At 35.5% G+C, this 17,465-nt stretch overlaps 3 protein-coding genes across 3 annotated transcripts; 1 reads left to right on the forward strand and 2 right to left on the reverse strand.

Moving 5' to 3' along the window:
• Nucleotides 1-7,906: 7,906 nt before the first annotated feature.
• Nucleotides 7,907-8,407, reverse strand: CLUP02_09406 (uncharacterized protein; the record flags this gene model as incomplete). The annotated part of the gene is made up of 1 exon (XM_049288384.1): nt 7,907-8,407. One exon carries the CDS (start codon nt 8,405-8,407, stop codon nt 7,907-7,909), a length of 501 nt encoding a protein of 166 aa, XP_049145528.1.
• A 3,203-nt stretch (nt 8,408-11,610) lies between these two features.
• CLUP02_09407 (uncharacterized protein) lies at nt 11,611-11,841 on the reverse strand (the record flags this gene model as incomplete). The annotated part of the gene is made up of 1 exon (XM_049288385.1): nt 11,611-11,841. A coding segment is annotated over one exon (231 nt), but the record flags the coding sequence as incomplete, so codon positions are not given.
• A 4,332-nt stretch (nt 11,842-16,173) lies between these two features.
• Nucleotides 16,174-17,424, forward strand: CLUP02_09408 (aspartate aminotransferase; the record flags this gene model as incomplete). The annotated part of the gene is made up of 2 exons (XM_049288386.1): nt 16,174-16,641; nt 16,714-17,424. 2 exons carry the CDS (start codon nt 16,174-16,176, stop codon nt 17,422-17,424), a joined length of 1,179 nt encoding a protein of 392 aa, XP_049145530.1.
• Between the last annotated feature and the right edge of the window lie 41 nt (nt 17,425-17,465).

Genomic DNA, 17,465 nt, shown 5'->3' on the forward strand with positions numbered 1-17,465 from the left:
TCGTTTTGCGGGTAGAGGTGCGACCTCGGTCCTATTTAGTACCTCTAGTACCTCTATTATTTTTACTATTTTTATTACTTTTATTATTTTTACTTAAGGTCTAGCGAGTCTAGCTAAAAGCCTTAACCGCGCGGTCTTTTATAAAAGGGGGTTATATTACGTTAGCTAGCTAGGTAACGTACTTAATATACTTTTAAAAGGTGGCCGTGTTATTTAGGTACTTCGATATAGCCTAGTTACGAAGATATATAGGTAGCTTATTATAGAAACGGCGCTTTTATTAAGACTTTAGAAGCTTATTAATATGCGCGAGCTTAGCGAATATAGAGCGCTTTTAGTAAACGTTTTTAAGCGTAATTATAAGTACGTCTAGCTTATAGCTAGCGTTATTTATAGCGGTCGGGCTAGTATAAGCCGACTTAAGCTCGTAGAGTAGCTACTCGGCCGTAGTAATCTTATTAGAAGTTAGTAATAGGTATATAAACTCTATAGCGCTACCTCTAATTTTATTAATAATATACTTTAGGTAGTACTTATTTATATTATAGTTAGCGTTCTCTAAGCGCTTTATAATATACTAGAGCTAGTAGTCGAACTTAAGGCTAGTATTATTATTTATAAAAGTAGGTACGTTAGGTATTTTCTAAGAGCTATAGGTAACGGGATAGGACGAGGCTAGAGTAGTCTTGCGGCTATTTTATATTTTTAAGCGTACTAGCCGCTACTTTAGTACGCTAAGGGTAGCGGTGTTTTAAATAGAGCTAGCTTAGGAGCCGTTTTTTAATTACTCTAGCCTTTTAGCTATAGTTATATTATTAGTATAGGCTTAAGTAAGGGCTTCTTTTATAATACGGAGCTTTATAGTAATAGTATATATAAGGTCGAGGTTTTTACGGGTTATTATATATAAGCGCTTAGTACTATTACTTAGCTAGTTAATAGTAGATACTAGGGCCTACTCTAATTAGTGCTAGGCGATGCGCATTTTTAGCTACTATTTAATCTATTTAAATAAGGTCTTTTTATCGTTTTTAAGGTATAGCTCTTAGATAAGGTCGAGGTTAATATACTACTTAGTATTCTTTTTAAAAAGGATATCGTTATAGATATAAATAAGCGAGGTAAGCTAGTTAGTTATATTATTAAGGTACGCTAAGCGATCGGCCTAGGTAATAGAGGGTAAGAAGCGCTCTATTAGCTAGTCAGATAGCGCGACTTCTAGGTTAATAACCGGGAGCTTAGCGCTTTTATTAAAGCCTACGACGCTTTATTAAAACTCGTAAAGGCGGCGGCTTTACTAAAAGCCGTTAGTACGAAGGGAGACCTAGCCTCCCTAGTTATATCTTTTAACTATTATATTTAGTAGAGGGGGTATATATTTAGGGGGTATTAATTACGCTACTTACGTACGATTAATTTAACTAGCTATTACTTAGCTCTCTTGTGCGCTTTCTTAATAGGGGTAGTTAGTAGTTAATTAATTAAGATATTATCGTTCTGTCTCCGGAGAATAGTTAATTAAGTAACGTTAAGTAGTGTTACGAAAGGGAACTCGAGGTAGGTCGGAACGCTATTATATTAACCTAATTAATTAAAGACTTAACGTAAAAAGGGAAAAAATAGAATAGTAGGTAGAAGCTAGTAGGCTAGCCCTTTAGGCCTAGCGGTCTAGCTCGTTACGTAACTACTAGGAGCTTAGCCTCGTAGCCTGAGGCTAAGCCACAGGGCTTATAGGGCCCTAGTACCCACTGCCGTGACACCTAGATTTCCTCCCTATAATTACTAACGGAAATCTATTATTATAAAAGGATATACTAGGGCAAAATATAGTACTAAAAATATAATAATCGATAATTCCGCCTATTTCGATTTATAACTCGTTACCGCTACTAATATAAAATTCGGCGCCGATTAGCTAATAAAAAAAGAGGTAAACGACCTAAAGTTATTAATAGTACGTAGCGACATAGGGTTCGTATATAAATACTAAAAATCTAGTAGTAAATATAAGGCAATTCATAGACCTTAAAAAGATCTTCCTAAAAGAGAAATTATACTCTAGGGAGAAGTATAAGGTCTTATAAAAAACCCTAACGATATTTTATAATTATTACGAAAAAGTCGGAATTAGGGAATACTAGTACTATTTAGTAATTAATATCGTATTTATAAGCAAAGCCTCCGATTATTATTACGAAGCGGTACGTAATCTTAATTAAAACGACTTTCTTAGTATAATTAACGTAATCCGAAGCCGCTTTAAGACCTACAATAAGAACCTAGAGCTCCTATTTAAGTTATGAGCGATTTTTTTTATATTTATAGCTAGGATAATAGAGGGTAAATTGCAAGTAGAGATCCTTAAAGAGCTTATCGATCGAATTAATAAGTTAGCGAAAACCTAGCTAAATAAGAAGATAAACGAGCGGAAAGTCGGATATTTTTATATTATAATCTAGCGTATATTAAAAATAAAGATTACTTTATACTAAGTACCCGAAGACTACGAGACGCTCTACTTAAGGCTAAAATCTAGTTTTAATATTAAGGTAAGAATGCCGCGCTAAACCTATTTTTAGGTATATAACGGCCCTTATGAATAATATTAAGTTAATCGAACGTATAATAAAAAAAGAAAAGAGGCTAAATACGGCAATTACTAGTAAGGAGGCCTAGATTCGTTAAATAAGTAGAGATTTAACTTACGGGTAGGGTAATAAAAAAAGTAATATTATATTTATAAAAAGGATAAATATTAGTTAAGTAATTACTCCGAGGAAAAGCGTACTAAATCGTACGAATAATATAAAAAGTCGAGAGTAATAAACGGTAAAACTAGCCCTTATTAGTTTAACTAATTCCTCGTTATATATAAGGGCAAATCCGGGGGCACGGAACCTAGCGACGGTAGTTAAAGTAGCGGCCTAAAGTATATACCCCCTATAAGAGATTCGGAAAATAAGGAAAATCTTACTCCCTATACTAACGAATTAGATTATAACGAAATCGACGATATTAACTACTCTTTTTTCGTCCCGTTAGCTTTTAGAAAATATACGAGGCTAAACGAATAAAGGGTAGTAAAAGCTCTTAATAAGTAAGCTTTTATTTATAAATAGTAAGGGAAGGTCCCTTAAATAATAGATATAGAGGCGGCTAAAAGGGCGAATTTAATAGGGCTAAAGCCTATTCTTTTAATAATTAAAGAGAAGACGCTATCTCTCTTAATATCTAAAAAAAAGGAACATAGTACTAAGTAAATCTAAGGGCAGCTAGAGGGGTCCTTTTTATATTACTTAGATCCTTCGAATACTAAGCTTATATAAGTATTCTATGCGAGTAAAAGGTACGGCCTAAATAATTTCTATAGGATTATCTTAAATACTAGGGTATCGTAATAGTTAACTAAAAAAAAAGGGCAATTCTAGGCACTATAGAAGATTGCGCTAGTAACGCTTAATACGTTAATAGTAAGTATTACGAAGATTAGTTTCGGCCTAGGTAAGGAAATCGTTGCCCTAAGTATAGTAAAAGTAGAGACGCACTTCGGAACGATAACTTTCTATATTTTACCCATTAATACCCTATTTCTCTTATATCTAAAAAATATAGATTAACTAGGCATTATATTTAATAATACGAGGAACAGAATCTTTAGTAATAAGCACTTTAAGATAGTTAAACGATAATAAAGATATACGTTTATAAAGCTTACTAATAATATAAAGTCGATTAATTACCTAACGGAAAGTAAGCTTAGAAGACTATACCGGAGATTTAGGTACCTATTGGTTACGAGCCTATATAACCTCCTAAAGTAATTAAATAATAATAATATCGAAATAGGGGGGCTAGAGGAGTTAATAAAAGTATACTACTAATACTAAATAAATGCGCAGAGCTTACGCAGATTTAAGTTTAAATTATATAATAAGCTTAACTTTAACTAAGAAATAGTCGTCGATATTTTTTATTTAAATAGTTAGCTAGTACTATATATAATTAACGTAGCTATATCTTTCTAAGTAGGGCAATTCCTCCGGGATTTATAAGCAAAGATAGTATAAGTAGCCTTATAAAAAAGCTAGATTAATATATACTAGGGACCGCTAGACGGTATTAGAACCGACGCTAGTACTAGCTTTAAGTTAATAAAATTTAGGGATAATATAACGGCTTACGGTATATAACTAAAAGTCGTACTCGTTAAAGCGCACTATAGTATTAGAAAGGTAAAAAGGGCATACTAGTAATTAAAAAGGGCGTTTAGAATTATTAAAAAAGAAAATCTAAATTCCACCGATAACGAATACCTCTAAATAGTACTTAAATACTATAACGACACTATAGGGCCTAACGGACTTATACTAACGCTATTAGTATTTAGAATATATTTAAGAACGACCTTAGCCTCGCTACCGTTACTAAATATAAACTAACGAGCCCGAGTAGTTAAAAAAGTAATACGGGTACTGCGCAAAGTAAATATAAAAAAGTAAGTTAACGAGGTAATTACTATACGTAATAGGCCCGATATAAGGGATAATCTAAATATATTACTAAATTCGGATATACAAGTATAGCGCAAAATCACCTAATAGTAGGCTAGGCTATATAAGTTAATTTTTATTAACGAGCGCTCTTATATAGTTATAAGAGATCGTAACTAGCTACTCGAAGTATTAATTACGGTAGTTAGACCGTACTATATAGATCTTAACGAAGTAATTTCTAACTTATAAGAAAAAGAAGAGCTAGGGGAAACTATATAACCTGCGGTAGAGGTATAGGAAATTATCCTCGATAAAATCGTCGTAATAGTACTAATAAACGACGAGGAAGAGGATATTATTAAAATGGTACTAATACTACTAGTAAGACGTTATAAAAGACTACGATAGTAAGCCCTAACGCGGTAATTTATTACTAGTAACGAGGTAATTAACATCTTTTATATAATAAAAAAAAAAGCCGATTTTGAGTTAGTAGTTAAACTACGCAAAGAAGGCGTAATTATAATTATTAAAAAGCTATATAAGGGATTAGATCTTATCGAAATAAACACTTTTCGTAATCGAGGGGTCTATCGATTTATCCTATACGACTTAGAAAAATATATAAACCTCCGTATATTTAAATTACGAATAGTTCGTAAGATTAAAAGGAAAAGAACACCCTAGCTATATAAGAAGTCTAGATACGTAATTTAGGGGTACGGCGACGTTAAAAAAGCGACGCTACTTATATAATTACCTACTATATAGCGCTATAGCTAACGATTAATAATAGTACTAATAGTATTACTACGGAAGAAAGGATACGAGATTTAGAGCCGTAATATTACCTAGGCCTATACCTAATCGGCCACAGGGCTTATAAAGAAAATCCTAGCCTATTTACTAAAGGAAATAGCTAGTAAGTACTTAGAAAGCACGATTATTAAAGTGCTTAAGCTACTATATAAGCTCGTAGAATCGGGTACTTATTAATAAGCTACTCATTACGATTTTTATATTAATTAACTATTAATAGTTACCTCTACGTACGACCCGTACTTACTAATCGCAGAGTATAAAAGCGACTAATTTAGGATCGTTAGAATATAAACCGACGATATATTAGGCCTATTTAATATTAACTTTATAAAAAAAGAGGATAAGGAGCTTTAAAAAGCGGGCTTCGTAGCGAAGCTAAAAGAGGTCTTTATAATAAATACCCCCTTAGTATTTAACGGCGGGATTTTTATAATTAAAGGGGAAACTGTCGTTTTTTAATAAAAGGGGTAGGGCGAGAAGATTAACCTCGTCGATTTAAATATAACTAATATTAAAAAGTAGTATAAAGCTAAGCTCGCGCGAGGGGTATATATTATAAGTATTTATTAACTTAAGGCGATTTTTAACTACGCTAAAATAGCGTAGATTATAAATCTAACCGAACGAGACGTTAAAGTACTTAATAAGCGGCTTAAATAGTAGTAGATAAATCTCGATCGAGGTCTCGTTTACTACCTAATCGACCTTACGACTAGTAAGCTCTACGTCTTTATTAATAGGTTATTTATGAATAATAACAACCTTATTTCGTAATTAAGGTATATTATTATCCTAGTTAACGAGAGTATAGGCGAGAGCGAATTTATTATATATAGTAATATAATTTACTACTCGTTAACTAAAAGTAAGTAAGTAATAAGAAGTGTATTAGTATCGGAGGTTTATAGTATAATTAACGGCGTTAACCTCTCTTATATAATTTTAATAATACTAAGGAAGATTACTAATCGAATTAGCCTTTTACCTATTCTAATAGTTATTTATATAGATTCTTACTCGCTATACGAATACCTTATTAAATTAAAAACGACGAAGGAAAAGAGGCTTATAATCGATATTATAGCCCTTAGGTAATCGTATAAAAGGCGCGAGATACTCGAGATCCGTTAGATTAATAATAAAAATAACCTCGTAAGCGCTTTTATAAAAGTAGTATTAAATAAGGGATTAGAGTAATTCGTAAGTAGTAAAAAAGTTATTATACGAATAAAGGGATAGGTTATATAAAAAGAGTAGAGAAAAGAGGGAAAAGGAGACGACTTAGTAAACGGGCCCGAGGTCGAATTATACCTCTAACCGTAGTAGTTAAATCGATAAAAAAAAGAGAAAGTTAGTATTAGATTAGAAGTCTAATTCGACCGCGGTATATAGCCGACTATATAGGGGCTAATTAGGGGCCCTATTTACGATTATTATAGCTAGCCTAACTTATAGTTAGAACCTCCTTTTTATACCTACTACGTAGATATTTATATAGTTTAATTAATCTCTTCGTTAATTACGGTTCGAACTAACTACCTTATAATAGGGATACTAATAGAGACACTTAAACGAGAAGGCATTGAAATCGAGCTCGGTGTTTTTTTCAATCCAATACTTCGCATCAGACACGTCGGGGTCTTTCGGGCCAGCCCAAATGTCGAAGGCTTTTTGTTGATTCTCAGTCAACTTGACACGCTCGTGCTCGTGCTTCATGAATTCCTTCTCGTCGGACGTGAGAGGCACGGGACTGCTAAAGGCTTGAGTGGCCATAGCGCAGACGGGTATGTGGAAGAATGGATCGTGTTGTAATCTTGGTGAGATGCTGTTGTTGCACAGTCTATAGGTAAGGTAAAATACTTTATATATGTTTATTTCTAGGTGTTGACTACCTGTGAAGTAATGGAGAACCCCTGAAATTCTGTGTGTATATCGTGAAAGACTTAGGCAGAAGTGTGGGTTCACTTCGTTAAAAAGTTTAACCCGGCAGGCAGCATGAACAGAACCCCTTGTACAAGACTTAACATCCCGAAACCCCACCGGCCATTCCAAAAATGGTTGCGGCGATCAAACTAGCGATAGGCTGTTGCTGAGCATTGACTCACATGCTCCAGGTTGACAAGGATAACGTGCCGGCCAATGGATCGATAACTATACGAATAAGCAGGTCGACGTTAGCTTCCTTGACTAAGACTAACAAAGTGAAATGTTCTCGTTTCAACGTCCCCCAGTGAAATGGATGAGGTACGTAGCATCTGTTAGAACCATCACAAATGGCTCACAAAATCTATCATCATGGGGTTTCAAAAGTGTGTAAGGTGATTTACGTTTCAAATATCGATGCCCCAACTAGCGTAAAGACGGATTACTCTGTAAATCCGAATAATTCGGCTGGATTCTATCCAGATGTTGTGGTCCAAAATCTCACTATTGTCCTTCAAGCCATCTCCGCAAGAAGATGAAAAATGTGAGTGAAAACCAAAAGAATTATTGCTCTTGGCCCTCAGCAAGAAAGTCTGCAAGCCTTTCGCTCCTGTTACCCCCGCAAAGCTTCATATCTATGTGTTATTCCGCCTTCATTCAGCATGTGTCTAGGACTTTGGTCCCGACTCAATGTTTTCCTCCACTTCGAAAAGATATAACGTAGGTTCAGGCTCGTTTCTCTTGCGCATGATATAGCGCTTAAACCACCATGGCAAGACCTCCAATAGTTGATAAGACGCATGCCGCCTGGTAGAGACCGAGAAAACGTCATCAAGTTCTTCAAGAGAGCGTTGCTTCGTCTCTGGAAGGAATAGAAAGATGAGAATCAAGCATATAACGCCAAAGACAGAATAAAGTGTAAAGACTCCCTGGGGCTTAATGGCCTGGAGAAGTGGCGGGGATGTTTGTGCCACGACGATAGCCCAGAAGTTGTTCGTTACGACGGCCCAAGCCATGCCAACCTCACGATGTAATAGAGAGAAAACCTCGGCCGAGTAGACAAACGCCACTGGCCCCTCTCCCGGACCATAAAATGCGGCGAAGATATAAATGAACAAGCAAATAACGCCGAGGTATAAGGGACTACTCCGCGGAATATAAAAGGCCATGCCTACTACTAGTGTTAGTATCCCTATTATAGGGTAGTTAGTTCGAACCGTAGTTAACGAAGAGATTAATTGAACTATATAAATATCTACGTAGTAAGTATAAAAAAGAGGTTCTAACTATAGGTTAGGCTAGCTATAATAATCGTAAATAGGGCCCCTAATTAGCCCCTATATAGTCGGCTATATACTATAATCGAATTAAACTTCTAATCCGATACTAACTTTCTCTTTTTTTTATCGATTTAACTACTATAATTAGAGGTATAATTTAACCTCGGGCCCGTTTACTAAGTCGTCTCTTTTTCCCCCTTTTCTTTACTTTTTTTATATAACTTATCCCTCTATTCGTACGATAACTTTTCTATTACTTATAAATTACTCTAATCCCTTATTTAGTACTACTTTTATAAAAGCGTTTACGAGGTTATTTTTATTATTAATCTAACGGATCTTAAGTATCTTGCGCCTTTCGTACGATTACCTAAGGGCTATAATATCGATTATAAGCCTCTTTTCCTTCGTCGTTCCTAATTTAACGAGGTATTTATATAGCGAGTAGGAATCGGTATAAATAACTATTAAAATAAGTAAAAGGCTAATTCGATTAGTAATCTTTTTTAGTATTATTAAAATCGTATAAGAGAGGTTAACGCTATTAACTATATTATAGACCTCTAACGTTAATATACTTCTTATTACCCGCTTACTTTTAATTAACGAGTAGTAAATTATATTACCGTATATAGTAAATTCGCTCTCGCTTATACTCTCGTTAACTAGGATAATAATATACCCTAATTACGAAGTAAAGTCGTTATTATTTGTAAATAACTTATTAACGAAAACGTAGAGCTTATTAGTTATAAGGTCGATCGGGTAGTAAACGAGACCTCGATCGAGATTTATTTACTATTACTTAAGCTACTTATTAAGTACCTCGACGTCTCGTTTAGTTAGATTTATAGCCTATATTACCTTAGTATAGTTAAAAATCGCCTTAAGTTAATAAATACTTATAATATATACTCCTTACGTAAGCTTAGCCTTATACTACTTCTTAACGTTAGTTATATTTAGATTAACGAGGTTAATCTTCTCGCCCTACCCCTTTTATTAAAAAACGACGTTTTCTTTTTTAATTATAAGAATCCCGCTATTAAATACTAAGGGGGTATTTATTATAAGGACCTTTTTTAGCTTTATTATAAAGCCCGCTTTTTAGAGCTCCTTATTCTCTTTTTTTATAAAGTTAATATTAGATAGGCCTAATATATCGTCGGTCTATATTCTAACGATTTTAAATTAGTCACTTTCGTACTCCGCGACTAGTAAGCACGGGTCGTATAGAGAGGTAACTATTAATAATTAATTAATATAAAAATTATAATAAGTAGCTTATTAATAAGTACCCGATTTTGCGAGCCTATATAGTAGCTTAACTTAAGCACTTTAATAATCGTGCCTTCTAGGTACTTACTAGCTATTTCCTTCGGTAGATAGGCTAGGATTTTCTTTATAAGCCCTATGGCCGATTAGGTATAGGCCTAGGTAATATTACGGCTCTAAATCTCATATCCCTTCTTCCGTAGCGATACTATTATTATTATTATTAATCGTTAGCTATAGTGCTATATAGTAAGTAATTATATAAGCAGCGTCGCTTTTTTAACGTCGCCGTACCCCTAAATTACGTATTTAGACTTCTCGTACGGCTAGGGTGTTCCTTTCCTTTTAATTTTACGAATTATTCGTAATTTAAATATGCGGAGGTTTATATGTTTTTTTAGGTCGTATAAGATAAATTAATAGACCCCTCGATTATAAAGAGTGTTTACTTCGATAAGATCTAATCCCTAATACGGCTTTTTAATAGTTATAATTATACCTTTTTTACGTAGTTTAACTACTAGCTCGAAATCGGCTTTCTCTTTTACTATATAAAAAGTATTAATTACCTCGTCGTTAGTAATAAATTGCTACGTTAGGGCTTACCGTCGTAGTCTTTTACGACGTCTTATTAATAGTATTAGTACCCTTTTAGTAATTTCCTTTTCCTCGTCGTCTATTAGTACTATTACGACGATTTCGTCGAGGATAATTTCCTATATCTCTGCCGCGGGTTATATAGTTTCCCCTAGCTCTTTTCCTTTTTATAAGTTAGAAATTACCTCGTTAGGATCTATATAGTACGGTCTAACTACTATAATTAATATTTTAAGGAGCTAGTCGCGATCTCTCGTAACTATATAAGAGCGCTCGTTAACGGAAATTAACTTATATAGCCTAGCCTACTATTAAGTAATTTCGCGCTATACTCGTACCTCTGAATTTAGTAATATATCTAAATTATCCCCTATATCGGGCCTATTGTGCGTAATAATTACCTCGTTAACTTACTTTTTTATACTTACCTCGCGCAGTACCCGTATTATTTTTTTAACTACTCGGGCTCGTTAACTTACGCTTAGTAATAGTAACAAGGCTAAGGTCGTTCTTAAATATGCTCTAAATACTAATAGCGTTAGTATAAGTCCGTTAGGCCCTATAGTATCGTTATAGTATTTAAGTATTATTTAGAAGCATTCGTTATTAGTAAAATCCGGATTTTCCTTTTTAATAATTCTAAACGCCCTTTTTAACTACTAGTATACCCTCTCTACCTTTTTAATACTATAATACGCTTTAACGAGTACGACTTTTAACTATATACCGTAGGCCGTCGTATTATCCCTAAATTTTACTAACTTAAAGCTAGTACTAGCGTCGGTTCTAATACTATCTAGCGGTCCTTAGTATATATCGATCTTACTTTTTTATAAGGCTACCCACACTATCTTTACTTATAAATCCTAGAGGAATTGCCCTACTTAGAAAGATATAGCTACGTTAATTATATATAGTACTAGCTAACTATTTAAATAGAAAATATCGACGACGATTTCTTAGTTAAAGTTAAGCTTATTACGCAATTTAAACTTAAATTTACGTGGGCTCTGCGCATTTATTTAGTATTAGTAATATACTTTCGTTAACTACTCTAGCGCCCCTATTTCGATATTATTATTACTTAATTACTTTAGGAAGTTATATAGCCTCGTAACTAACGGGTGCCCAAATCTCTAGTATAGTCTTCTAAGCTTACTTTCCGTTAGGTAATTAATCGACTTCGTATTATTAATAAGCTTTATAAACGTATACCCCTATTATCGTTCGACTATTTCGAAGTACTTACCGCTAGAGATTCTATTCCTCGTATTATTAAATATAATACTTAGTCGATCTATATCTTTTAGATATAGGAGAAATGGGGTATTAACGGGTAAAATATAAAAAGTTATCGTTCTGAAGTGCGTCTCTACTTTTATTATACCTAAGGCGACGATTTCCTTACTTAGGCCGAAACTAATCCTTATAATACCCGCTATTAACGTATTAAGTATTATTAGCGCGATTTTTTATAGTACTTAGAATTGCCCTTTTCCTCTAGTTAATTATTATAATACCCTAGTATATAGGATAATCCTATAGAAATTGTCTAGGCCGTACCTTTCGCTTATATAAAATACTTATACGAGCTTAGTATTCGAGGGATCTAAGTAGTATAAAAAGGACCCTTCTAGCTACCCCTAGATATACTTAGTACTATGTTCCTTTTCTTTAGATATTAAAAAAGAGAGCGTCTTCTCCTTAATTATTAAGAAAATAGGCTTTGGCCCTATTAGATTCGCCCTTTTAGCCGCCTCTATATCCGTCGTTTAAAAGACCTTCTCTTACTATTTATAAATAAAAGCCTACTTATTAAGAGCTTCCGCTACCCTCTATTCGTTTAGCCTCGTATATCCTCTAGAGGTTAACGGGGCGAAAATAAAGTAGTTAATATCGTCGATTTTATCGTAATCTAATTCGTTAGTATAGGGGGTAAGATCTTCCTTATTTTCCGAATCTCTTATAGGGGGTATATATTTTAAGCCGCTACTTTAGCTACTATTACTAGGTTTTATACCCCCAGATCTGCCCTTATATATAATAAGGAATTAGTTAAACCGACGAGGGCTAGTTTTACTATTTACTACCCTCGACTTTTTATATTATTCGTACGATTTAGTACGCTCTTCTTTAGAGTAATTACTTAATTAATATCTATCCTTTTTATAAATATAATATTACTTTTTTTATTACCCTACTTATAAATTAAATCTTTACCTATTTAACGAATCTAGGCCTCCTTACTAGCGATTACCGTATCTAGCCTCTTTTCTTTTTTTATTATACGTTCGATCGACTTAATATTATTAATAAGGGCCGTCGTATACCTAGAGGTAGGTTTAGTATAGCATTCTTATTTTAATATTAAAGCTAAATCTTAGCTTCGAGCAGAGCGTCTCGTAGTCTTCGGGTGCTTAGTATAAAGTAATTTTTACCTTTAGTATACGCTAAACTACGGTATAAAGATATCCGGCTTTCCGCTTATTTATCCCTTTATTTAGCTAGGTTTTCGCTAGCTTATCGATTCGATCGATAAGCTTTTTAAGGATCTCTACTCGCAATTTACCCTTTATTATCCTAGCTATAAATATAAAAAAATCGCTCGTAGCTTAGATAGGAGCTCTAGGTTCCTATCATAAGTTTTAAAGTAGCTTCGGATTATATTAATTATACTAAGAAAGTCGTTTCGATCGAGATTACGTACCGCTTTATAATAATAATTAGAGGCTTTGCCTACGAATACGATATTAATTACCGAATAGTACTAGTATTCCTTAATTCCGACTTTTTTATAATAATTTTAAAATATCGTTAGGGTTTTTTATAAGACCTTATACTTCCCCCTAGAGTATAATTTCTCTTTTAAGAAGATCTTTTTAAGGTTTATAAATTACCTCGTATTTATTACTAGATTTTCGGTCTCTATATACGATCCCTACGTCGCTACGTATTATTAATAACTTCGGGTCGTTTACCTCTTTTCTTATTAACTAATCGGCGCTAAATTTCGCGTTAGTAGCGGTATTAAGTTATAGATCGAAATAAGTAGAATTATTAATTATCGTACTTCTAGTATTATATTTTGCCCCGGTATATCCTTTTATAATAATAGATTTCCGTTAGTAATTATAAGAAGGAAATCTAGGTCGTTTACCCTTTTTCTAAATTTATTAAAACGATTATACGCTCTATCGACTTATACTTAGTTCTATAGTACGAATTCCTTTTTTATAATTATCGCTATTAATATTTTATATAGCTCTTGCGATTATAATTACGCTAATAATAACCCTCGCCTATAAAAGAATTTATTAATAGCTTTTATAATTCCTAGGCTTACGCTCGCGAACTATTTATCTAGCTAGTAACTAAGGTCGTTTACGATCTTATAGAATAGGGGTTACCCCTATAGCCCCTTTTTCTTATAAACTTTAGTTAAATAGATTAATATTACGTTAATTTACTTGCCATTAGGCTAATCTACGATTTTATATATCTACGTCCTTTTATAGTCCGGGTTAATATTTACTTACTTATAGGGGATTAGGATTCTATTTAGGATCGGGTTTCGTCCTCTTTTTCCTTACCTTAACTCGCTAAGGGTCGTACTCTAGCTTATACTTATATTAGTAATTATTAGCGTATTTAATCTTAACGAGGATATATTTAATCCGCGCGTAAGTCGTAATAAATCCGTACTTTCGCTACTTAACGAATTTATCGGGGTCTAAGAGATTCTTACTTTTTCTTATTATCTCGCTACTACTCTCGTTTTTACTATTTTTAGTAATTACTATTACCTTTTTAAATTACTAACTATCGTACTTACTAAGATCCTCCTTTTTATTTAATATAAAAGGGTAGGTTTTAGTAGTTCTTTTTAATAATAATAGCGGCAGACGTTTATATTACTATAAGAAGATATAGTAATTAGTCTCGGGATCTTTACTAGTTATTAATTTCCGCTATCCTATATACTTCTAGCTTCTTAAGCCTCGTGCTTTTTATAATCTCTAAATAGCTTTTTTAGTTAATTTCCGAGATCCGTAATACTCTTAGCTTAATACCGTTAGGACCTCTAAATCCCCTCCTCTTTTATTAAACTATCCCCTATATTATATTCTTAAATAATACCCGGGGGGTAGTTAAGGGAGCTACGAAGAGGTTATTTAGATCGCGGGCTTAAGGTCGTACTTATAAGATCCTCGTAGTAATAGACTTTTTTATATACTATAAATCTCTTAGTTTAATAACTTTTATAAAATTACTTTTATTACTAAGTAAGAATATTTACGTTTAGAGATCCCCTTTTTTAATCGCGCGGTGCTTCTTTATACTATACTTTTATTAATTTAACTAATTAATTTCTAATTATAAGCCGGCTATAAAAAAATCGTTTAGTAAAAAAGCTACTCGGGGCGACGGCAAAAGGCTAGTCGCTTAAGCAGTTCCGTTAATTAACGTAGTTTAACGTAGTAAACGTTAACTTTTTATAGGTAGTAAAGGGCTACGATTACTTAATTCCGTACGGTATTTAAGAATTACCTCCTTTTTTATCTACTTCCGTAAGGTTAATTAATACGAATCTCTTATTCTATACGGTATTAAAAGGTCGTCTCTTTTACGTAGCGAGATACCTTACTAATCTATAATAATAGAATTTAATTACTAATTAATATTAATATCCCTATTATAGGGTAGTTAGTTCGAACCGTAGTTAACGAAGAGATTAATTAAACTATATAAATATTTATATAGGTATAAAAAGGAGGTTCTAACTATAGGTTAGGCTAGCTATAATAATCGTAAATAGGGCCCCTAATTAGCCCCTGCGCAGTCGGCTATATGCCGCGGTCGAATTAGACTTCTAATCCGACAATTTAATACTTTTTCCGAATACGTACCTCTTTAACACTATGTAGTGGAAGACGCTTCAATATCCTGCGAACTTTGATATTCGTGTAGTTCTTAATGATGGTTCTCAAGATCTTGATTTAGCATAAGAAAACTATACGATAACCAGCGCGCTGCGCAAGCTATGGCGCCGGCTTGAGTACCACGCAAAATGTGAAAGTCTGATTAAAGTGATATATAAACTTGTTTCTGATGCGAGAAATCCCCCGCTGAAGAAAGGAAAGACCATGCGGTTCTTCAACTGCTGCTCCAGGCTTGCTTCATCAAGTTTGAGACGACGAAAAGTAATAGTTGGGGACTTGATAAGCTATTCAAAGGTTCTCGTCAAAGTCCACCACCGCAGTGGCTTGATGGGGCCGAGCTTTCGACTCTACCTTCCTTCTAATCCTGGCCGCGGTGTCGGTGCAACCCTAGACCCATTGAAGTAGGCCATTGGCCGCTGATTTGTCGAATGAGTTGTATGTATCTTGAACTTGTCTCATACGTGGCAGTGGACAGTTTAGTTGCTTAGTAGTGCTAATCAAGTGAGAGCGAATGAGTTTTGAGAAGTTTGAACCGGGGCTGTTACAATGTTCGCTCTCGTCTCGACTTTCCTTCCCAGTCGGTGACGAGAGGTGGAGACACTTCGCCCCGGCCCAACGTCTCGCCCCGTCTTAAGGGCGCACGATATGTCAAGACATGCTTGACGCAGGACGCAGAATATAAGTTGGGCAAAGCGTCGCAGTTGTGAAATGAGGAGAAGAAGAGCGAAAGACACGCGTCTTGGGCCATTTCAACCAACACATCATCTCCAATCGGTGAATTAGAGCACCGGTACAAGCTGCAACATCAAATCTGAGGCCCAGTTCACAACATCAACCAACGTCATGGTCCAGATCAAAGCTTTCGAGGTAGAAGAATGGATGGATCGTCTCGAGACAACGCCTGGTGCTCTCAACATCGCCGAAACATGCTGCGAGTCTGTGTCGATCAAGGAGTTGACAGAGCTGTCGAGCGACAAGTCGGCTGCGGGCCCCCTTGACATTGCAACCCGACGAATGACTTACGGCGCCATTTACGGATCAGAGAAGACGCGCCAGCAGATCGCCAACATGTACGCAAACGATGTTTCGGGCTCTCTCCCCAGCGATCAAGTCGTCATTACGCAGGGAGCCATCGTTGCCAACTTCCTCACTCTCTACACCCTCGTCGGCAAGAATGATCATGTAATCTGTGTATACCCGACCTACCAACAGCTGTACGAAGTTCCCAAAAGCTTGGGCGCTGATGTGAGCCTCTGGAAATTGAAGGCTGAGAATGGATACCTCCCGGACATCCGAGAACTTCAAGACCTGGTGCGAGAGAATACCAAGGTAATACAACCATACTTCAGACGAGTGGTACCCACGGCTAACTCGTAGGACTAGATGATCATTATCAACAATCCCAACAATCCCACTGGTGTCACTACGCCCAAGCATGTTCTAGAAGATCTCGTCGCGTTTGCCAAGTCGAGAAACATCATCGTCATGGCGGACGAGGTATATCGACCCCTCTTCCACAGCCTTCCTGTAGGAGAAAGCATGCCCCCATCGATCCTGTCTTTGGGCTATGACCGAACCATTTCTACCTCGAGTATGTCGAAAGCTTTCTCTCTTGCCGGCATCCGCGTGGGATGGATCGCATCGAGAGATCCTGGAATCATTGAGGCCGTCAAGAGTGCGCGGAACTACACGACCATCAGCGTCTCGCAGCTGGACGATCAAGTGGCCGGCTATGCTCTCTCTGATGCGGTCAGACCAAACCTCATCCATAGAAACATCGAGCTTGCAAGGACAAACCTTGAGATCCTCGAGACCTTTATCAAGAAGCACCAGTCTGTTTGCTCCTGGGTAAGGCCCACAGCCGGTACAACGGCAATGATTGGCTTTCGAAGAGGCGACGAACCAGTTCGAGATGACGAGTTCTGTCTTGAAATCCTTAAAGAGACTGGGGTTTTGATAATGCCTGGGTCTACCTGTTTCGGTGAGGGCGTTGACTTCAAGGGCCAAATGCGCTTTGGTTACGTATGTCGGACAGAAGTGCTGAAAGAAGGCCTGGAGAAACTGAGTGTTTATCTAGAGCAGAGCTTCCACTAATTGTGTTCAAAAGGGGACACGCTAAGTAGGCACATTTGGGT

Source organism: Colletotrichum lupini, chromosome 4, assembly GCF_023278565.1.
Source record: "Colletotrichum lupini chromosome 4, complete sequence".
Classification (NCBI taxonomy): domain Eukaryota; kingdom Fungi; phylum Ascomycota; class Sordariomycetes; order Glomerellales; family Glomerellaceae; genus Colletotrichum; species Colletotrichum lupini.